The following is a 23,739-nucleotide window of genomic DNA, read 5'->3' on the forward strand; positions in this document are numbered from 1 at the left end:
GGTGGACCCGCCGCGCAGGTGCCCGCGCCGCTCGCTTCTCGTTTCGGGCAGCTTTTGTCGTTCACATCCTAATGATCTTGCTCCCTTTTAGGGTTTTATTAGGCTTCGTGTATTAAGAAAGCTGCACTAGCAGAAAAATGAGACCAAATGCTGTGAGAACGAAATGTAACACAGCAAAGCTAGGGCTCTCAAGTACCAGGGGAAGTGGGGCGTAGCAGAGCGTACGCGGGACAAGAACAGAACAGTCACCTCAGAGAACAGTGTTGAGAACGCCTCCGGGAACTTTGGGAAAGTAACAAAAATGTTGCTGGTCGCCAGCTCTATGACATGTTTTTAATAAAGCACCACGATTACAGTAATTTGGGTGAACTCTAGCGTCTAAAATATTTGCTGTATTTGCATTTTCGGCAAGGTAACATTTTCAGTGAACTAACGCTCGTTCACATCTGGGTGTCTGCTGTGCGGTGTGGGTAGTTGCATCCTGTATTCTGGTGTTAGGCGTCGCAAGGGAAGTTTTCAGGGAGGTGGTGGTATCGTTGCAACTTCAGCCACCAAATTAGACCGAGCAGAGCTGTCAAATTTGACGTAATGAGGCAGTTGATTCCTTAGTGACTTTTCTTTGGAGAAAGTCAGTTGAACTGTTCACTGTCATTCCAGTTGGTAACTTTGTGACTTTAGAGCAGAATTCACTTAGAAATCAGGCAGCTGAGAACTGGGATTAGAGTTGATAGGATTGGAAAAACCAGTGTAGCAGATGGACGGACTCCCTTTGTGCTTCGGGGCTTTGCGGATGACAGGTAAGTACACTGTCTACCAGCCCCGCGCCTGTCTAAGCAGGGGATGTGCCAGGAAGAATAAACCTTAGCGGCGTCCCTTGCCGAGGAAGCACTGGCGATGTCACCGGTATCTAGGCAACAGGCATTGAGCCTGGGCCACCCGGAGGCCAGCTTGCTGAGGTGAAAATTTTCCGTTGTTTGGCTCAGAGAGAGGATGCAGTATGTTATTTTCCCACGTAGTAGGATAATCACCCTTAAACAAACGGAACGCACTTCTGTGTAGTGGAAAGTAAGCAGGTGATTACTCTTGTGTGATTATATTGTAAAGCATGTTTTTGTTTTTTAAATAAATTCTATTTTACCCTATTTGCGTACTGAGTAATGAAAGTAACAAGTGGTACTATTGCTTTGCGATATATTCTAGTATCAAGGAAGGGTCCTTTACCCCAGAAACTGAATGTAGAGTCCACCTCAGACTTTGAGGAAGAGACCGTCTCCTGAGATGATGGGTTGGGTCTGTCGTGCCTCACCAGCTTCTGCACTTACCAGCTCCCTAACAGTCTTGCTTCATCTACTCTCTGCCTTCCTCCCCCAACCTTAAAGGAAAAAAATCTGAATTTTTTAGGAAGCATATCCCCAAATTGTATTTCATCTGTTTTTGATTATGTGTTTCTAAGAGAAAAGGAACTACCCGATTAAAGTGTGTCTTTTGTTGCTTACACTTACGTATGCTCATTCTGCTTTGCTTATTGTTTATCTTTTAAAGCACCTGTCATTTATCCTGTAGGGCTTGTCCTGGTCACTCCCTGTGCTTGAGGCCTTTTGTCTCGTGACGAGGTTGTGAAGGAACTGCCAGGGCTCATTGAAAAGAGAGCTCCAGACTGGGCTTTGAGGGCCGTCAGGGATATAAAGGGTCACCTCCCTCCGTGCCATGTGGTCCACAGGGTATGGGTCCTGGGTTTTCCACATGGAGCTGGGAGGAGGCTCTTGCTTGTGGCCTCTAGGAGGGTGAGATGTTCTGCCTCCTTGTCTCTCTGCATACCCTTCTCTCACGCTGACCTCATACCCTCAGCTCACTAGGTGTGCACAGTTATGGGGGCCTGGACCCAGCACTCTTCTTCCTTTGCACATTACTCTTGGAGTGCCTTCTGTCTTTCCTTTATAAATATTTCCAAATGGGTTCAAGTTCGGTTCACTCCAGCTTCAATTCCACTGCTCCCACTTACCTGCTGAGCATTTCTCTTGAGTGCCTGGCCATCGCCTTATATAAGTGTCTGCATCTCAGCTCATTGTCTTCCCAGCTGTTCCTGACTTCATGGACAAGTGTCATTGTTCTGACTTAGGAAGTCTCAGTGTGTGAGTCATCCCCCTCATTTGACCCCGTGTCTGGGCTTCTGCAGTAGGGTCCGTGGGTCCCCACTCCCTAGGCTGTGTGCAGCTTTCAGTGTGGCTGCACCTTCTTCAGGAGAGACACCCACAGATGTCACCCCCAAGGGTGAGTAACAGTGTGCTATGCCCAGCCATCTACCAAGTCCTGTTTCTCTACCCTCCCTCCCCTCGCCTTCGTAATCCCCTGTGTGGGCTGGCAGGGCACCAGGCTCTGGGTGCAGCCGGGAAGGCAGGAGACCCTGTGCCCTGTGGAGTGTGCCTCTAGGTGGGGGGACGTGATGTGAATGAGCTTTTTGCAGGTAGGTCAGGTGTCTGGAGGTGACAGCCCTGGTGTCCTGTGGGCCCCAGAACCTGAGGGCTGTCAAGCCTCCCCCTTCCCCTAACCAGCCCCAGCCCACGGTAGGAGGAGAGAGCATTGAGCGAAAGAACCCAGGCTGGGAGCTGACGGAGAGGTCAGCTTGGTCTCGGTGCCCACGGCCTCCTCCTTCCTAGGGGGTGCAGCTCTGGAGAGAAAACGCCTCTGCTCAGGGCTGTGGGGACAGTGTTGCCGCTCCTCTTTCACTTGGGGTTTTGACATCTTCAGGTAACCAGATATTAAATTCATGAGCCTACAAAGTTGCAGAAGCATTTCTGAGTGAAACGAACAGAAGCTGGATTTCTAAGGCACACATGTTTTTTCTTACAGAGCTTAAAGTCTTCTCTCAAACCCCCTTTTTCACCTGTGCTTCTGTATGTATAGGAATTGTAGTCCTCATTTGCTCATTAAGTAAGAATACAGACAGAGAAGGTCCCTCAATAAATGCTGGTTCCTGTTGCCCTTGTCTCTGCCTGGCTTGTTTTCCTAACATGAACTGTCACCACCTTGCTCCAGCATCTGCCGTGGCTCACGTGTATCCTAGGTTAAGTGAAACGGTGGGTGCGACCTTCTCCCTTATGCTCTGTCCCAGCAATTCTCCTAGGGATCTTTCTGCAGAAATACTTGCACACTTGTGCACAAAGACCAGACATGAGGGTGCTCATTGCACTGTCACTGTAATAGACTGGGCATGCTGTCAGCAGGGAAGTTGATGAACACATGATTATGTGTGTGCAGTACACAGCCTTCAAAGGGGCCATGTGGACAGTTGTGGAAGGGTGTCCGAGGCGTATAGTTCAGTGCGGAAGGAATGGTGCAGCAGAGGACAGATGCTGAGTGATTATACTGATGAGAGAAACTAGAGCTGTGGGATCCGTGGGGACAGCAAGTGGAAGAGTGGGCTCCAGAGCCGGAGGCGGGAGGGAGGGGAGTTAGTGTTGAATGGGTGCAGTTTCAGTTTCAGAACATGAAAAAGTTCTGGACATGGATAGGGGTGATGGTTGCACGACTTTGTGAATATGCTTAATGCCACCAAACTGTACACCCCCAAATAGTTAAAATTGTAAATTTTATATTGTGTGTATTTTATCACAATTCTTCTAAAAGGTAAGGAAAAGCTGATTTACTGGGGATCCTGTTTATGTAAAGAATAGAAAGATGTGTGGAAGCAAATCAGTGAAATGACCCCAAATTAATAATGGTGGTAATTTGATAACACTGTAACCAGTGGAAAAATCCGTGTTCAGAGAGCTAAGCAGGATGTCTTCTCGCAGTCTGTTCCTCTGCCTGGTGCTGGCACAGGAACTTCCTCGGGCCCAAGCACAGTAGGCCCTTGTTCCCCTGAGCCTGTCTCGGCCCCTCTCTAACCTCCATCCCCCGCGGGGCTCCGTGAAGGAACCGTGGGCCAGCGACGGGACAGCTCATGCTTGAGCACGTTGCAGGCAGCCAGGCAGTGAGCTAGGGTGTGATCTGTGGCCGCCCCCCAGCACCTCCAGAAAACCTCTGTGCTGGCCTACAGATGGAGACAGCACGAAGAGCAGGGAGGGCTCCAGATAGGGGCAGGTTCCTGCCGGCTGGGGAGAAGGTACAGAGGCTTTGGGCATGACCCAGGTGTATGAATTTATGGAGGTACACTTTCTGGAAAGCTGGATTTCTTAACAATATTTATTGGTTTTAGTTGCACATACATATTTAGTATCTGAAATAATGTATTCCTTTACATGCTATGCTTTTCACCCATGTTCTTCATGAACTGGTTCTTTGTGCATCTTCGCCATACCCCTAGCTACATTTGGAGGTACTCTCCTTAATTTTGTCCTCACCTGTCAGTGGAGGGATGTGATACTGTCACCAGAACTCTTTCCCAGAGCTGGTGGTCACCTCTGCAGTGGGATCCTTTTACTGTGTTGTTTTTTAAAAAACTAATAGCTTTATAGAAATACAGTTCACATGCCATATAATGTGGCCCTAAAGAACTTAGGTATCTCTCAGCCCCTTCCCCACAGGCCCATCAGGCTTCCCAAAAGCCCTCTTCCCCAGCACATTGTAAAGGACACTACAGTGCCCGTGCTCATCCTGCTGTCACTCTGGCAAGCCCTTGTGACCAGGGACAGCTGTGGCACATCATTTAGTCACTTTCCCCACGGCAGGCTGGAGAGGAGATGAGGACTTTTACTTACCCCGCAAGTTAGTTGGCCCAGACCATGGTCATATCCTGCTCAGGTGTACCTTGCGTTCATTTTTCTGTTAACAGATATTTCCTCTGATCATTTTCAAGGTTTTACATTTGTTTTTAATGTAAATTTTCATACTGGTCTCTTCTAGTTGACCTTGTGCTGATTCAGTTTTACAAATAAGGACAAAGCTCTGGAAGACAAGTAGGTAACACCTGTACTGTTGAAGCACCAACATTATCAGTATACGGTGGCCACAGTTAATATTCTAGTAACAAGAAAAATTTTTGTTCTTTACACCACTAAGATGCCACTTGGTTAAGACTGAAAAGGCTGGGAGAGTAGTCGTTCCCAAACGTGGCCGCTGGGGCAGAGCAGGCCGCACAGCAAGCTCGCGGTCACAGTGGGAAGTGGCGCCCTGACTGCATTTTACATGCTGGTGAAATGTAGCTGCTGCCCGAGTGATGTGGTCAGTGCCCTCCACGCCTACCCAAAAAAAAACAAAAGGCAACGGCTACAGCTGCTGTTCATGGGGGCCATGCCGCGCTGCCCCTCGCCTAACCCGTCCTTCCTGGCCACTCTGTGAGGGACCCAAAGCCACACCCCTCTGCTGTAGGGGATCTCCGCCTTGGTGTGTTTGGAAGCTCTGGTGACTTGGAGCTCCATGCCCACAGTGAGCTCCTCTGGGCGGCCAGAGTCAGCCTGCGCCCCCACCTCTCGTGCCTGCCTGCTGCCGTCGGTGGCTTGCAAAGGTCTGTGCTGCTGGCCAGGTGCATTCTGAGCTCTACTGTGAATGGATTTCCCTGAAGCTCACCACTGATCCGAAAGGGAGAGTGCTTGCTTAGCAGTACTCGTTGTCTCTTATGTACCCATCCATTTGTCTTTCTTGAGACACTCAATGTGTTAGAAAAGGGGTGTCCGGTCCAAAGCCTCAGGAGGGTTAAGTTTCTTTTAGTGATGTAAGGTACCTCTGAGACCAGGAAACAGCCCTCGGTTTCTGAAACAGCTGTTGCTGCTCCGGACTCTCCCCATCCACACTGCATGCTCAGAAACACAGTGCCCCGTGGGCCATGTGTGCATCTGTTCTCTTGGGGAACGCAGACGTCTTGCGTCCCCTGCCAGCACTTGCTTTGTAAGAATAGATCATTTTTGTTTCACACACAGAGAAGGAACATAGGTTATCAAGTCCTGCTGTGACCCACCTTTTCATCTGCCTAGGGAACTGAGATCCCAGGTCTGTTCAGATGCAGTGTCTGCTGAGGCTGCAGATGCTGCAGAGGCTGCAGCATTTGTCTCGAGGTTAACCCAGCCCCAAGCCCACCAGCCTTGATCTCTGTGCACAGAGCTGTAGCTCCTGAATTCTCATGAGCAAGGAGTGGAGTTGAAACTCCACAGAGTTGGCAGTGCAGCTCTTACAGGGTGCCTTGTGGAGGTGTATGGACCCAGTACCTGTTGGCTCTGGTGCTAAACAGAATGGTACTGTTTCCTTGAGAGATTACGAGATACTCCACAAAGGACAAGGTGGGGATGCAGGGTACCTGGCCAAGGCATGCATACTTCCATGAGCTCAAGCACTTTTCACACCCTGGCATGCACGCTGCTGAGATTACCATCTTCCTAGGTGGTTAGCAATGAGCATTGTTTGCTTTTTTGCTGTTATGAGTGGAGGTTTCATAGGAAAGGCAGTGTTCCTTCCCTCAGTGTCATCTCCAAGGTGAGTGCCCCTGGAGGAAAGATAGCTGAGCCTCCACTCGGGGTGTGGCTGTGTCCTGCTCTGTCCTTGGAGTATGAGAATCCCAGTGTCTCTTCCCTGGGTCATTTGAGCTGCACCCGCCCTTTGTAGGACCTGTGCTGGGTCTTCGGGACACACAGCCACACCTTCCCGGGGTGGGGAGAAGCAGCCTGCTGGGGGCCTTATGGGCTGACTGGGATTGTACCTGCCTTGGGAGCCCAGACAGGATCCTGGGGTGTTGGAAGGCTGGACCTTGCAGGGGGCCCATCTGGTGGCTAACTGGCTCTGAACCCTGAAACGTGGGTGGATGTGGACAGCATGTCTGGAGTGGCTAAGAGCTAGGAAAGCGGCTAAGAGCTGGGAAAGGCTGCCCCTCTCCCAGGAGGGGTTTGTTACTCTCAAGAGTGTGGTGTTTCTTATGTGGGTTTTTTTTTTTTTTTTATCCTAATGAAGCTGACATTCTAGTGGAGGGAGACATGATCATTAGAATAAATAAGTAAATTATGTAATATCTAGAATTGGGGAAGAGGAATGGGGAATGGGTGCAATTTTTAAAAAACTGAAGTGTAGTTGACATACGTAAGAATAGTAATTTCAGGTGTGTACTGTAGTGATTGGACAGTTAGAGGCACTCCAGAATGCTCACCACAGTGAGTGTGGTCACAGTCTGTCAGCACACAAAGTTATTGCAATATTACTGACCATATTCCCTATGCTGTACTTCTCATCCCTGTGATTTATTTATTTTACAGCCAGGAATTGGTACCTCTTTATCCCCTTCACCAGTTTCTCCCATTCCCTTGCTCTCTCTCCTTTGGCAACCACTAGTTCATTCTCTGTATTATGAGTCTGTTTCTGTTTTGTTTGTTCATTTGTTTTTTAGATTCCACATATAAGTGAAATCATATGGTATTTGTCTTTCTCCACCTGGCTTATTTCACTGAGCATAATACCCTCTAGGTCCGTCCATGTTGTTGCAAATGGCAGGATTTCATCTGCTGATGGACACTTAGGTTGCTTCCTTATCTTGGTTATTGCAAATAGTGCAGTGATAAACATGGGGTGCATATGTATTTTTTGAATCAGGGACCTTGTTTTCTTCCGGTAAATTCCTAGGAGTGGGTAAAGTGGTATTTCCGTTTTTCGTTTTTTGAGGAACCTCCACACTGCTTTCCACAGTGGCTGCACCAGTTTACATTCCCACCAGCAGTGTAGGAGGGCTCCCTTTTCTCCACAACCTCACCAACACTTGTAATTTCTTGTCTTTTGAATAAGTGGCCATTCTGATTGATGAGGTGAGGTGGCATCTTATTGTGGTTTTGATTTGCATTTCTCTGACGTTTAGCGATGTGGAGCATCTTTTCCTATTTTCTTTGGAAAAATATCTATTCAGGTACTCTGTCCATGTTTTAATCTGATTATTTTCTTTTTTCGTTGTGGTGTACGAGTATATTCTTTGTATATTTTGGATTTTAACCCCTTCTGGGCTACATCATTTCCAAGTATCTCCTCCTCCCATTCGGCAGGTTGCCTTTTCGTTTTGTTGATGGTTCCCTTTGTTGTACAGAAGCTTTTTAGTTGATATTGTCTCGTTGTTTATTTTGCTTTTCCCTTGCCTGAGGAGACGGATCCAAAAAGAATACTGCTAAGACTGATGTCCAGCAGTTTACTGCAGATATTTTCTTACAGGAGTTTTATGGTTTCAGGTCCTACAAAAAGGTCTTTAATCCATCTCAAGTTTATTTTTGTGTGTGGTGTAAGGCAGTGGTCCAGCTTCATTCCTTGCATGTAATTGTCCAGTTTTCCCAACGTTTTATCGAACAAACTTTTTCACATTGTGTATTCTTGCCTCCCTTGTTGCAGATTAATTGGCCACATAAGCTTGGGTTTGTTTCTGGGCTCTGTGTTGTGTTCCATTGATCTGTGTGTGTATTTTTGTGGCAGTGCCATACTGTTATAATGATGGTAGCTTTGCAGTATAGCTTGAAATCTGGGAGCATGATGCTTCCAACTTTGTTCTTTCTTCAGACTGGCTGTTTGGGTTGGTTCCGTAGAAATTAGGATTCTTTGTTCTAGTTCTCTGAAAAATGCTATTGGTACTTTAATAAGGGTTGCATTGAAATCTACAGCTGGAAGACTGTTTTTACTTTGAAGATGCCATGGGTGCTCTGTATAGAGCCAAAGCAAAGAAGCAGAGTGGTAAGATGTCAAAAGTGGGAGGGCCCCAATGGCCTTCCCTCCCAGGCCTCAGCCTTGGTCTGGATTGACTGAAGTCACTACCCTCTCACAAGCCAGGCGATTCCAAAGGGGTCACTGTGTGATTTGTTCAGAATTTGGGTGCAGTTGAAATTGATTTCCCCAAAGAAATCTTAATATTTTGCCATGCTTTATTTTGGAGAGGAATCTCAGGACTTAAGGAAGGTGATTGACAGATGTCTCTGTGTTAAGACGGTGCTTTGACCTGTGCAGGGCCAGGAATTTCTTACTCCCGTAGCTCCTTCTTTTCCTGGCTGGTCATGGAGGAGCACTGACTACTCAGAGTGGTTGGTCATAAAAGCTGCCAGATTGGTGCGAGAGCCTGGGAGGCTTCACAGACCCCTGAGGGGAGTTTTTACGTGGGCGAGGTTGTGAGGACCAGAGGGGCTCCCCTGGTTTGGGAACAGGCTGAGGTGAGTAAGGGTAAATATGGCCAAAGGAAGGAGCATGTGGTCCTGCCTGAGGCTGATGGACGTTGCTTGTTGGCGCCCAGAGAGCCACGACTCACAGTAGGAAAAGTCCCTGCGATAGAGGCCTCAGAGCGCATCTGGCCGAGTCTGAGAGGGTCGCTCTGGGGGTTCCTGTTGGGTGTTTCCTCCAAGGCCATGGGAGTGTCGGCTGCACTGAGGAGGGGAGACTGGAGGTGAGTTACCCTTGAAAGAGGGGTGACAGACTCTTGTCAAAAGTGTACGGAGTGTGTGTGAGAAATTCATTTACCTACTTACAAGAAGATGTTGATACTTTAAAGAGGAAATGTGACACCTTAGAACAATAATTCTAAGAGTGCTACTACAGTTTTAGCTAGGAAAGCTTTACATTGCTAAAACTCTGGGGTCACAGCAGTATAACTCAGATGAACACGAACATATTTCTAGGTAGGCTGAAAACTCCTCCTGTCCCCCTGCATCCTGGGTCCCTCTAGTCTCTGATTCCAGAAATCTGGTCTCATGAGACAGGGTGCTCATGCTGGCGGCACTGGACAGGAGAAGCATCCGAGGGGCCACTGTTCCCTCACAGGAAAGTTTGTCTGGATTTTTGGAACTGAAGCTGCTCTTTATGCCCCCTCAGCTTTCAGGGAAGGATCTGTATCATTGTGACTTTCACAATCTACTTCCACGTACAACTAGTAGTTTCTTCTTTACTAAAACGAGAAAAACGCTAGTGAGGGAGGAAACGAACCTAGTGTTGGGCTCCTGAGCCTTGGCTCTGTGGCCCTGCTGATCTGGCAGACCCACCGCCTCCTGTCCGGCCAGCCTGGCTGCAGCTGCTCTGAGGCTGGGGCTGCGGTCTCAGCATATTCGCAGGGACTTGTTGGCTGCTCACCTGTGAGGGAGAAGTCGCAGTGCCCCCTGCAGAGAGCTGTTGCAAAGGGCCCGCTGAGTGGAATAAAGGGGAGCCCTTCTCTGGCACTGCTCCCTGTTGTCGTTGCAGGTTGGCAAGTTGTCGCGTCCCCTCTGACCGTCCAGCGCCTTCTCCACCCACACACCTTAGGGACAGGGCTTGTGCGGGCTGTGGTGCTCCCTGCTTACTTGGGGCCCATCTCCTGGGGGCTGTGTCCCGGGGGTGCTCTGAGCTTGCGTTGGGGCTGCAGCACAGCTTTGGATGGGTGCACCTTCGAGAGTTTGGCAGCAGTCTGGGTTTCCTATTTCAGTCTTACTGGATTCTTTCACTTTTACCCCCCTAATATTGCCCTCCCAGATGTAAAGATAACATGGACTCGGAGAGCATTTCACAAAATTTGGAAAGTTCAGCAAACCAAGGGAAAGGTTCAGTTTCACAATGACCTACCCTCTTAGCACAGGGTGGTGTCTGGAGTGTGCACCATGCAGTATAAGTGCATACAGTATACTTACATACATCAGTGCCATCTTTGCCCAGTTAGGCAAGGAAGGGAATGTTTAGATTGAAGAAAGAGATCACAAAAAGCTATACACATCCAAAAGCAGACCAATTCACTGCAGTGCCGGACTGCCCCTGCCTTTGGGGGCATCACGTGATGGCCAGTCCTGTCGTGTTTTTCTGTAGAAGCATCTGGTCACTCCTCTAGGGTGGTTAACCCCATCTGCTTCATATTATTGACAATTTGGAACAGTTTCTTCCAGCTGCACAACTCATCACAAGTCGTGTGCATTGTTAGCGTTGTCAAATTTGGGAGACCTGTGTCAGCTTTCTGCACACAAGTTGTGGGACTTCAGGGCATTTGGCATTTTGTATGCAGTGACAAGGCCTTGCAAGGGTTGAGCAGCTGCGACCCTTATAAGTAGCTGGTACTTTGCTTTTAGGTTTTGTTTATGGTAAAATATACATAAAGTTTATCATTTTATCTGTACAGTTTAGTGGCATAGCTGGTACTTTTTGCCAGTCTCTTCCTCTGTAAGTCTTTGGACGCAGTTTAGACAATATGGATGATACAGTTTTGAATCTTGGTTCTCTCATTTCAAGAGCATATCATGGGCATTTTCTTTAATTGTTTGAAAAAAAAGTAGATAAGAAAACTTTGTATAGTCTCCTAATAATGTTTACTGCAGCCTCAGATTGCCAGACGTGGAGGCAGGTGTGTCGGAGAGGGGCCTGAGGGCGCCTGCTGGGGCTTGGCTCCTGTGGGGCAGCAGCGGGAGCCACCCTGCAGCTGTGCCCGTTGGGCGCCATGTACCCAGATGGGTCATCTGGGCAGCTACTGCCCTTAGTGTCTCCCACACAGCAAGCACGGACGCTGTCCTCTTCCTTCTGGCATTACTTTGCTACAACTCCTTTTTGTGTTCTCATTTCCTGACCAGGGATTGTGCCTCACTTGTCACCCAGCTTTCCTGGAATCCAGGTCCTAGAGGAACGGTTCTCCCTCTGCACTGTCTTGCCAAGATGCCTCTGCAGCTGGATGGCAGGCCCACCAGCGTTGCAGTGAGGTCTTCAGTGCCCACCCGGTACTGACCGTCGGCTTTTCTTGGTTTGCCTGCAGAAAAGGGGGTAGTTTCCTTTCCATGGTTACTTAGCAGCCTAGAAACCTTGGGTCTCAAAACCAGCACAGAATTTCTGAATGTTAGTATCATTGGTTTAAACTGATAGGATCTTAATCTTCCTTTAACCACATTTAGTTACTCTTCAGTGACCATTCTTTCCCTGCCCTAATTTTCTACAAAAGAGAATTTTCCAGCAGGTTGGTTGTCATTACAGTAAGAACTCAGGCTGGGTTTCCATGAAATGTTTCCACACAGCAAGTCCCAGAAGAGTGTTCAGGTGCAGGGCACTTCATTTATATGACCCAGTTAATGCAGATTGACAAGGTAGGAGGTTATAAATGTGGAATTAACACCAGTCAGTGCTCAAGACGCCCTTGGTGCCAGTGTGGCGTACCTGTGTCTGGGATGGCGCGGGTCTAGATAAGTGCAGTGGGCGCCTTCTGAGCTCTCTGCTGATCTGTATGCCGCAGGTGGTTAGGGCACATCCGCTGTGGTGCCTGCTCTGTACTGGGACCCTTCTGGGCTCAGGAGACTCAGGTGAGAACATCCAGCTAACAGTCTGACTCCGTGGACTTTGTTTTCTGGTGGGGGCAGGGTGGGACTAGCCGGAAAGCATGTGGAATGCCCAGTGGTGGTGAGTGCTAAGGAGAGAGCACAGCAGAGCTGTGAGAGTGAGTGTGGCTAGGGAGGCTTGGCCGAGGGAGGTCGCAGTGTGCAAGTGGCATTTGCCCAGAGCTGAGGGTTGAGAGGTGCGGAGCCAAGGGCCACAGGGGAGACTGTAGCAGGCTGAGGGGCTGGCGAGTGGGAAGGCTCTGAGTAGGCGTACCCCAGGTGTGTACGCTAGCAAGGCCGTCACGTACTTGGAATAGATGTGGCTTTGATTTTCCATGCCCTGGTGCACCTTTCACCCTCTGGGAGCTCTGGGTGGCTCCCGCCCTTCGGCTGTTGTGAGTGGTGGTGCTGTGAGCCCTGACTTGCATCGAGTCTATGTGGCCTTTTATTTTCATTTCTCTCAGGTACATGCCTACGGGTGGGATTGTGGGGCCATGTCATGAGGTATGTTCAGCTTCACAGGGACCTCCAGACTGCTTCCCCAAGTGGCTGCACCTTTCTGCATTCCTACAGCAGTGCTTGTGCGCCCCAGGAACTGGCTCTGGTCGCTGTGGGTGTGTGCGGCTGCTGGGCGGTGGCCCGGGGCTCACAGAGGGCAAGAGAGGGCTGTTTTTCGCCTCCACCACCCCTCGTGATTACCCAGCTCAGGGCTTCACAAGGCAGAGTAAGTAGTCCCTGCAGGTACCATTTGTAGCTTCATTAACCACAGTCTAGATGTGTGTACAGGACCCAGGGGCTTTCATGAGCCACAGTTGATTTAGTTGCAATATTAAAAAGTCATCATGGACACTAACAAATGGAAATTCATCCCATGCTCTTGGCTAGGAAAAATTAATGTTGTCAAAATGGCCATCCTGCCTAAAGCAATCTACAGATTCAATGCAATCCCTATCAAAATACCAACAGCATTCTTCAATGAACTGGAACAAATAGTTTTAAAATTCATATGGAACCACCAATGACCCCGAATAGCCAAAGCAATCCTGAGAAGGAAGAATAAAGCAGGGGCGATCTCACTCCCCAACTTCAAGCTCTACTACAAAGCCACAGTAATCAAGACAATCTGGTACTGACACAAGAACAGACCCACAGACCAGTGGAACAGGATAGAGAGTCCAGATATAAACCCAAACATATATGGTCAATTAATATATGATAAAGGAGCCATGGACATACAATGGGGAAATGACAGCCTCTTCAACAGCTGGTGTTGGCAAACTGGACAGCTACATGTAAGAGAATGAAACTGGATCATTGTCTAACCCCATACACAAAAGTAAATTTGAAATGAATAAAAAATCTGAATGTAAGTCATGAAACCATAAACTCTTAGAAAAAAACATAGGCAAAAATCTCTTGGACATAAACATGAACAACTTCTTCATGAACATATCTCCCCAGGCAAGTGAAACAAAAGCAAAAATGAACAAGTGGGACTATATCAAGCTGAAAAGCTGCTGTACAGCAAAGGACACCATCAGTAGAACAAAAAGGCATCCTACAGTATGGGAGAATATATTCATGATGACAGATCCGATAAAGGGTTGACATCCAAAATATATAAAGAGCTCATGCACCTCAACAAACAAAAAGCAAATAATCCAATTAAAAAATGGGCAGAGGAGCTGAACAGACACTTCTCCAAAGAAGAAATTCAGTTGGCCAACAAACAAATGAAAAGATGCTCTACATTGCTTGTCATCAGAGAAATGCAAATTAAAACCACAATGAGATATCACCTCACACCAGTAAGGATCGCCACCACCCAAAAGACAAACAACAACAAATGTTGGTGAGGATGTGGAGAAAGGGGAACCCTCCTACACTGCTGGTTGGAAAATAAACTAGTTCAACCATTGTGGAAAGCAGTATGGAGGTTCCTCAAAAAGCTCAAAATAGAAATACCATTTGACCCAGGAATCCCACTCCTAGGAATTTAGCCTAAGAATGCAGTGTCTTACGGCTATTCCACACCTCCCTCAGTAAGGTCCACATGTCACACGGACCTTCTCAGGACCCATTAATACTCTAGGGTTCCTGGGAGATTGGGCCTTAGACCTGGGATGTGTAAGACCACAGAGAGACCCCACTGCTCAGACTGCATACGTGACAGGGGGAGTGGCCACAGGTGAAGCCAGTAGGGGCAGATTGAGGCCACATGGGTCGGAGCTGACCCTTTGTTTCCCCCCCCTGGGCTGGGGCCCATGAGGGGCCCTGGAATAGCAGCTCCAGTTGTTGGGCCACAGACCCAGTATGAGAGATGTGCTACACAGGAATGAAAGAATTACAGGACTGGATTCATGTTCCTGTGTGCAGTGCAGTGATATTTACTGGTTTCCTGTCTGATTTCAAACAAACTGCTGGTTGCCCCTCACTAACTTGATCCCTCACCCCCAAAGCAGACATCTATGCCAGGCCTCACCTCTCCATCTTACAGACGAGAAAATCAGACCTGAGCGGGAGCCTTGTCCACACAGTTGGGTGGCCGTGCTGGGACTAGGATCGGCCCCACCACCCTGCAGGACACCCGGGTGTCTCCCTGATCCCACCTCCCATCTGGGAGCTTCCCCTGTCAGGCTTGGCTCAGGAGAGAAAGAGCTTTATTTTTCTGGCCTCTCTGCCCAAGATGACATGACGATTGTTCTCTGGGGAGCAGTATCCTGGGGACTGCCAGAGTTGGGTGCTGCGGGGAGGGTGGCAGGGTGCCCATCACAGCCAGCAGCTGGTGAATACCTGGAGGAACTGGGAGGGGGAGGCCTTTGGCCTCCAGCAATACCTGTGACCACACTCTAGAGAGCAACTAAAGAGGACCTGGTTTTGTTTTCTATTTTTTGCAGGGGGTGAGGCTAGATAAGATAGATGCCAGGAGGGAGAGGTTTTTATTGAGTGCATTTAGGAGTCTGTACAGAGTGGGAAAGCGTTGGCATCAGTGTTAGCATTGCTCTGATAACAAGAGCAGCTGACACTCCTATGAAAGACCGATTGTTTCTAAAGCCTGGACCACCCAGGGCGCCTGTTTCCCTGTTGAGGTACTGGCTCTTGCTTGGGTGCCAGCAGGCAAGCCCAGAGCTGGCAGCCTCCCTTTGGTGGTGCTCCTGAGTGACAGGAGGTCTTTCCAGGGGCCTAGTGTGAACTGGTGGACATAGACCTAGATACAGGGCCAGAGTGAGTGTCCCAGGGCCCACCTCCTGGAGAGGGTGAGGGATGGCCGCCTGCCTTCCCAGCCTGGGCCTACCTCTGGTCCCCCAATGCTTCTCTGCGCACACCCTCCTGAGGGTTTCTGGGACGGTGAGAAGGTAGTCCCGGGGCAGAAACCAGGGCCTTTAGTTTTCTGTTCTTTGCACAAAGGAAAGCTTGTTGGTTCCTAATCCTCAAGTCCAAGGGGCCGGCAATTGTTTTTTTCTGAAGAGACAAGACTGACACTAGCTTGAATTCTTTAGAAGAGGCTGCTTGGTGAACAGGACATGAGTACATGGGGAAAGCATTCCAGGGAGCCGAGAGCCCATGTGCTGGGGGCGCCATACCAAGGCCACACGGCCAGAGAACCCAGACCCTCATGCCCACCGGGTGAGGGTACCTTGGGAGCTGTGGCTTCCTGGGCCTGGAGGTTCTCCACACCTCTCTGTGTGGCGCATCGTGTGCAGCAAGGAGTGTAGTGTCTGCCCCCCAGAGTTGCCTGCAGACCAGATGAGGCAAGTTCCTGAAAGGAGCCTAATGCAGAAAGCAGGTGCTCGTTCCCCCAGAGAACTGTGGGCACATCCCAGCAGGCCTGCACTCAGCATCTCAGCTGGGGTCTTGGGGGCCAGAGGAGACCCAGCCAGAGCCCCGTCCTGGTGCTGAAGTGCCATCACCCAGGCCCTGGGCTGCAGAGCGGACGGGAGCCGATTGCCCAGGGGTGCCTCTGGTTTAGGGATGTGCCCCAGCATGTGGGGACCAGGATGGAACCGATAAAAAGTCTGTGACCTAGAACTCTGTGTATCCTTTTAACCAGTTAGCCAGCCTTGATCAGTTAATCATTAAAGCAAGGTCCACACCCCACTGCTAGTCAGGTTAATGGGGCTTGTCTTTGACCGTGGGCAGGAGTGGTGAATGTGGACAGCTTGGGGGAGCAAATCTTGCTAGATGACGCTTACAGGCTTCCCCTTCACACGCGTTTGATGAAAACATAATTAACAACAACAAGTGAACCCCAGTATCAGCTGTGACGATGTGTCTGTGTTGGTTCCTCATCATTTGTAAAGGTCCCACTCCGGTGGGAGATGTTGACAGTGGGGGAGGCTGTGTGTGTGGTGGGGGCAGGTGGTTATATGTGCAGTCTCTGTACCTGCCTCTCAGTTATGCTGTGAACCTTAACTCTAAAAAAATAAAGTATAAAAAAATATGCAGAGACTTGGACATCAGTCACCTTAGGTTTGGCAATTTTATTAGAAAGTGGTAAGATTTACTCTGAATGTTAGGTTTGAAATGGTGATTTTATGGCGTCGTGGCTAACACTGTTGTGGGGAGCACGGGCTGCTTAGGGGCGCCTGGGGTCCCTGCCTGTGGGGGCTGGCCCTGCCCCATGAGGTTGGGCTGCTTATCTTTCTGCGGAAGGAGGAGGGCCTGCGCCTCATGGTGGCTCCCAGGCTGCTTCCAACCCCCACGTCACTGTTTGCTTTCTGCAGAGCGTCCTGGCCCACACAGCCGAGAAGACAAGGCCACACGGAGGGACCCACAGACCGACGACGACGACACGCTGGCCGCCAGACCCCTCCACCTTCCCCTCCTCCCTGCCCGCTGCGCCTGGAGGATGAGCCCGGCTTTCAGGGCCATGGACATGGAGCCCCACACCAAGGGCATCCTGCTGGAGCCCTTTGTCCACCAGGTCGGGGGGCACTCTTGCGTGCTCCGCTTCAATGAGACAACCCTATGCAAGCCCCTGGTCCCAAGGGAGCACCAGTTCTACGAGACCCTCCCAGCTGAGATGCGCAAGTTCACTCCCCAGTACAAAGGTGAGCCCCTGCTGCCTTAGGGGTCGCCTGCACCTGGCAGGGTGCAGCCATGCTGCTGCCCAGCTGCGGGATGCAGGGCAGCTCTCCCAGGAGCTCTCCCCCTCCCCGTCACTGTGGTCCCCTCCTCCTCTTGGCCTCACACCCACAGTTTTCAAGGCCTGGTAAGATGGCTCCATTCTGTTTTGTATTGTGGTTTTGTTTCAAGTTTATTTTTGGTGGAAATGTAGTTGTGTTTTATGTCCAGGTGTTTTGATCACAGTAACCCATAATCCCCCATGGGGAGATAGAGGGGAAGACTTTGGGAGGATTTTGCCCGGCTACCTGCCGCCGGCTCGTGTCCTCCAGGAAACCAGAGCCTGGTGACTAGGTAGGCTGCAGGAGGCTTGGGGGCAGACGGAGTGCCGGGGCGGGAAGCCTGTGCTGTTCCCGAGCGTCCCAAAGCTGCTGCGAGAGCAGCCCTTTGAGTCCCATGTGGCGACTCTTCTTTTTTTTTAGTGCATTTTGGGGGCATCAGCTGTCACCACCAGCATGGTATGGTCTTTCCTGGGGAGGGGGTACTTTGTAAACGAAAGAAGAATCCATTAAAGAAGTGAATTTTAAATTTGCATTGCCTGGTTATACAAAGGACTGTTGAACAACTTAGGTTCTCCTGGGGCTGTTGAAACGTGCTCTCTGAAGACAGAATGTACCCGGCTCCTCTCTGCTCTGATGTGCGTGTTGTGGTGGCGGCTGGGGGAGTTGGGGCCCTCACTTGGTCCTTCTCTGTTGTTTTTTCCAGGACAAAGCCAAAGGCCCCTTGCTAGCTGGCCGCCCCTTGCCCCCTTTTCCCCCCTGGTTGTTTCCCCGTGGCCACAGGGAAGTGTGTCCCCTGATTCCCCAGCCCAGCTCCTCTGCGCCCAGAGCTTGGGACCGCCTCAGAAGTGTCATCTCTGAGCACGCCCTCCCCTGCCGTGAGCGAGCGCGCAGGCGGGCAGCAAGGACTGTGCAGATTGAGGGGCCCTGGGCCAGAGGGGCCTGGGAGGAAAGGTGTTGAGCCGGTCAGCTGTCAGGCGCTCATCGGCACCTGCTGAGACACACCCACATGACAGCCCCCTCCTCAAGGACTGTCCGCCCACACGTGGCCACCGCGCCCTGTGCTCCCAGCCCGACCCCGTGTGCCGTGTTCATTTTGTTCTGTGACATGAGACTGCAAAGACCAATAAAGTAACATTGGAGAAAGTCAGAGGCTTGGGCACCCCAGCGGGGTGCTGCAGGAGCCCTGGCTAGGGTGTCTGCTGAGCCGTGTGTTTGCTGCCTCACTTGTCGGCCCCCCCACCCCCACCCCCCGTGCTGCTTGCCCCACAGGGACCTGTGCTCAGGCTTTGCTCTCAAGCACTCTAGGCCATGGGGGTTTGTTCAGGGCAACAGAGAGTAAGATACAAAGAGCAAATGTTTCCACATCTCCCCTAGGATTAGAAGAGCCACAGAAAAATTAATAAACATTTTCAATGATGGAAAAATGTGTCTTGTAGTTCTTTGGCCCTTGCCTGGTTAAGTGCATCAGAGGGGAAGCCTTGGCCACGTTTGCTCCCTGACTGCTTGTCTTGTATGGTGTCATCTTTTCTAGCTGTTTTGATATTTGGTAGGTTTGCAGATGAGTTTGGGCCTCTGGCAACATAGAGACTAAAGAACAGGGTAAGAGCAAAACACGTTACAGCCCTGCCATTTAGGACACATCTCCTGGGGGTTAAACGTGCTGTGCTCCTCGCCCCCTTCCAGGTGTGGTGTCTGTGTGCTTCGAAGAAGATGAAGACAGGAACTTATGTTTGATAGCATATCCGTTAAAAGGGGACCATGGAACTGTGGACAGTGTAGACAATTCAGACTGTGAGCCAAAAAGTAAGCTGGTGAGGCGGACAAACAAAAAGCACCACAGCCTGGAACCAGAAAAGCCCCCCAAGGACTGGGTCCGGCAGCACCGGAAAGAGGAGAAGGTGAAGAGGTGGGTGCAAACGGGAACCTGGACCCCATGGGAGGGGTGGTGTCGGGCAGTGGGTCACAGCCCAGCCCTGGAGCCAGGGACTCACCCAGTGGGCTCCCCGTGGCATGCCCGGCTTCTCATTTACCTCTGGTTAGGTCATGTCATTTGGGGCAAAGGGCTGCAGTGGCAGCTGTAAAGAGTTTCACTGGCTCACTCCTCCTGCAGCCTGCCTGTGGCAGGCCCCATGCCGACTCCAGGGCTCTGGCCGTGCCCAAGGCGGGAGCCAGCCGTCACCCCAAGACGCTCCCTGTAGTGGGAGACGGGTGGTCAGTGGGCGTCCCCGGAGCTCAGTGCTCTGCCTCGGCAGAGCTTGTAAAACTAGTCATCACATCCGTGAGTTGAAGTCCGTGTAATGCAGCTTAAGTAGGTTGACTTACTCCCAAGAAATTTCATTTCAGGCTTTCCGAGTGTCTAGTGTTTGGGGTCAGGAGCCCTGGTGTGCCCGAGGCGGGGGTAGAGGGGCACCACCACAGGGAAGAGGGCAGTGCAGGCTGCTCTGGACGCAGGCGTGGCGACAGCCTGTTCTCGTGTCTTGGTTTGCCCGACTGTAGAAACAGCGAGTTGGCCCCTTAATTGTGTTTCAGATAAACTTTCTTGAGGTGTAATAAACATAAAATGATATGTACCCATTTGAAGTGTTTCATGTGTACACGGAAACCACCGCCACGTCAAGATACCAAACTTCCCATTGCTCCAGAAAGCTGGTTTGGGCCTCTTTGCCCTGAATTTTGGTCAGCCATTGTGATTTATCGGCTCCTTGTCTCTCTGTAGCCATAAGTTAGAAGAGGAATTTGAATGGTTAAAGAAATCTGAAGTCTTGTACTACAGTGTGGAGAAAAAGGGGAGTGTGAGTTCCCAGCTCAAACACTCTAACCCTTGGAGCCTGAAGTGTCAGCAGCAGCAGCTACAGAGGATGAAGGACAGCGCCAAGCACCGCAGCCAGCACAGTATCCTTTATCCCCGGGACACCCGCCTGGGCAGCACGGGGGGTAAGTGAGGAGACCCGTGGGGCTCGGGGAGGGTGGCTGCGCCACGATACCCGTGTGACGACTGGGGGCAAGTACCACTTCCTGCAGGGCCGAGGGCTGGTCTGTGAGGACAGGTGGGAAGGGCGTTGATGGGTCCCTGGGGGCAAGGGGCACCTCGTGGAGGGACCAACCTGCGTCAGGGGAGTTTAGCCTAGAGTGCAAGGGGTTGGTTCATGTCCGCAGATTCCTGCAGAGGTCCCCAGATAGTGTTTGCCTGCCAAGCACAGGGCTGCCTTCAGTCCTGGGTCACCGTCTTGGCACAGAGGAGAGCACAGGGCCCTTTCCCTCTTCTTTCCCAGTAGAGCTATACTTCATTGATCTCTTTTTAAATTTTTTCGCTACCTCTTACGGGGGACAGTTTGTCAGAATTGAGCATATTGTATTTGTTTTCAACTTTTTATTAGAGAAAATTTAAACATGCTAAAAGTGGAATAATACTTTGATACTGTAAGTAGCAGTCACCCAGACTCAGCAGTTAGCCCATCGTGTCATTCCCGTGTCAGGACTGTCTGTGGACAGCCCACAGCCAGCCGAGCTCTTCCTGAAGCAAGTCCCCTGTGTCACTGCATCTTTACACACCTCAGCAGGTAGCTCTAAAAGATAAGGAGACTTTAAAACATTAATACCATTATTACACCTTAGAAAGTGGATAATTCCTTATGATCAAATACATAGTTGTGCAAGTTAACTAATTGTCTCATAAATGTTTTTATTGCCTGTTTGGGGATCCAAGTGTTTCTCCAGCTGCATTTAGTTGAAATGAATGTTTAAGTCTTATTAAATAATTTTCTATTTTCTCTTCTTGGAAATTTCCTGTCATAGAAACTGTCCTTGAAGTCTCCCCCCTCTGATCACATCTCTGTGCAGTCCTTTACACGCCACTCCCCTGTGTTTCCATCAAGGCGATCGGCTAATCTACAGGCGTGGTCACCTTCGGGGTCTGTATCCAGGGGGCAGGGGCAGGCTCCCCTCGGAGATGGCATCGAGCGTGTCCCTCAGGGGCCCACATGCAGGCATCTCTCCTGTGTTGCCATTGCTGCGGGTCTGCTTTTCACTGGGTGGTTTTCTGTCATTCCTCCTTCATTTGTTAGCTGAACTTTGATTCTTCAACTGTGTGCTTAATCCTGAGGTATCGTTTATGTAGGAAAGGTAAATCAAATGTTTATTTTCCTTTCCTTATTAGATATTTGGAATAATGGGTGGGTTTCTTATCAGCCAACAGTGACCACTGAGCTTTCAGCATCATTGTTGATTCAGTCCTTTTTTGTCATCTTCGCTGATGCCCAAATTGTCCCGTGTTTGGCCAGGGGGGCCTTTTCGAATAGGCTTCTGCCTATGACAGTTCTCTTACCCTCTGGTGTGAAGGGAAGGCCTGGGGTCATGGATGTTCCCCCCCCGACGTGAAATCAGCCATTTCTCTCAGGCAGGAGTTGCGAACCTTTGCAGTAGAGGGCCAGGGAGTAGACACAGGCTTTGCAGCCATGAGTTTCCTGTCACGACACTGCTGTTGGAGCATGAAAGTAACGTGAACGACTGAGCAAGGCAGCGTGCAGATTGAACTGGCCACCGAGACTTGGATTTCATTTAATGTTCACGTGTTGTGAAGTCTTACATATACTTCCTGACATCTTAAAAAATACCAGCACCATTCCAAGCTAAGAGGTCGTACGACCACAAGCAGGGGCCATAGTTCGCTTCCTGCTCTAAGAGCACCGGTCTGGGCTCTTGGGAACCCACATCTGATCGCCATCTAAGCCTTTTCCAGCCCACAACTGGTAAATACACATTTGTTTTAAAGGGAAAACTTCATGAGTTCATGCTGTTATTTCCAGTTAATATTTAAGGCTACCGGTACTGAACTTGATGATCGGTTGTAGTTTGGTGTTGGACCATTCCCATTCCTCGCTCTGCTCGTGTGTGTGTGTGTGTGTGTGTGTGTGTGTGTGTGTGTGTGTGTGTGTGTGTGTTGTGTGTTGTGTGTGTGTGTCCGTGTGTTGTGTGTGTGTGTGTGTGTGTTGTGTGTGTGTCCGTCCGTGTCCCAGGCTGGTTCCCAGTGAGAACTGACAGTGCCTTTTGGCCCACTGGCCTGCAGCACACCTTCTCTTCAGAGGAAGGATTGTCCTTAACCACTCAGAATTTATCCTCCTGGAGAACTTAACTTCCCGCTACGAGGTGCCTTGTGTCCTGGACCTCAAGATGGGCACGCGCCAGCATGGCGACGATGCTTCAGAGGAGAAGGCGGCCAACCAGATCCGCAAATGCCAGCAGAGCACATCTGCAGTCCTCGGGGTCCGTGTGTGTGGCATGCAGGTGAGGGGCTCATGGTGTGGGCTGGCTGGGCATCCATTGGCTGTTGCTCCCCACCCTGGCATAGCTGTTTTCTCAGAAGATTTCTAGCTCTGATTGAGTCTTTTGCTTTCTAGTTGGAAAAGAAAGCATGTCTGGCTGGGTGATCCCCTCTGGGGCTGAGTCCAGAGTCTGTGGACAGTGGGAGGAAGGCAGGAGGGCTAGGCCCTCTCCACTGACCCAGACACCAGTCGGGGTGTCGATCGAGAGGACACCACATCCTGTGTGACCGGTGTGCTTGACAGGGAAGATCTCACCCAGGGCCATCATTGCTGCCTTTCCCCAGGCCAGGCTCTGAGATGGCTGTCGGCTCACCTGCCGCTCTCCCTCCCACAGGTGTACCAGGCAGGCAGCGGGCAGCTCATGTTCATGAACAAGTACCACGGACGGAAGCTGTCGGTGCAGGGCTTCAAAGAGGCGCTCTTCCAGTTCTTCCACAACGGGCGGCACCTGCGCCGTGAACTCCTGGGCCCCGTGCTGAAGAAGCTGGCTGAGCTCAAGACCATTTTGGAGAGACAGGAGTCCTACCGCTTCTACTCAAGCTCCTTGCTGGTCATCTACGATGGCAAGGAGTGGCCTGAGGTGGCCCTGGACTCCGATGCTGAGGACTTGGAGGACCTGTCAGAGGAATCGGCTGACGAATCAGCTGGTGCCTACGCCTACAAGCCTGTGGGCGCCTGCTCGGTGGACGTGCGCATGATTGACTTTGCGCACACCACCTGCAGGCTGTATGGTGAGGACAGTGTGGTACATGAAGGCCAGGATGCTGGCTATATTTTCGGGCTCCAGAGCCTGATAGACATTGTCACAGAGATAAGTGAGGAAGGTGGGGAGTGAGCCTGCTGGCTGCACCAGCACCTGAGGGACTCTCTGTGTACCAGGCACAGCTGTGCTGCGTCGGGGAGGCCAGTATGGCCAGGGCTTGGCCCCTGCAGCCTGGAGCTGATGTGCAGAGGCCTCTGGGAGTCCTAGCCTGAGCCAGCCCCAACCGTGCTCGGAGTCTTTATTTATTTTAACTATTTCTCCAACATTCCACATTTGAAGCAGGTACCTCTTTCTCCCTGAGTGTAAATGTTCTAATACAGATCTTTTTGTTAATTGTA

At 50.5% G+C, this 23,739-nt stretch overlaps 1 protein-coding gene across 1 annotated transcript in view; it reads left to right on the top strand.

The window, feature by feature from the left end:
- IP6K2 (inositol hexakisphosphate kinase 2) overlaps positions 1-23,739 on the top strand; it is a 96,742-nt gene extending 73,003 nt beyond the window's left edge. The window contains 6 exon segments of the mRNA XM_036877981.2: positions 16,916-16,958; positions 16,960-17,242; positions 19,001-19,223; positions 20,034-20,209; positions 22,425-22,600; positions 22,973-23,739. Of these exon segments, the coding sequence (XP_036733876.2) occupies positions 16,916-16,958; positions 16,960-17,242; positions 19,001-19,223; positions 20,034-20,209; positions 22,425-22,600; positions 22,973-23,473 (1,402 nt within the window). The 3' untranslated portion in view covers positions 23,474-23,739.

The sequence above is a fragment of the Manis pentadactyla genome, chromosome 1 (assembly GCF_030020395.1).
Source record: "Manis pentadactyla isolate mManPen7 chromosome 1, mManPen7.hap1, whole genome shotgun sequence".
In the NCBI taxonomy this organism is placed as follows: Eukaryota; Metazoa; Chordata; class Mammalia; order Pholidota; family Manidae; genus Manis; species Manis pentadactyla.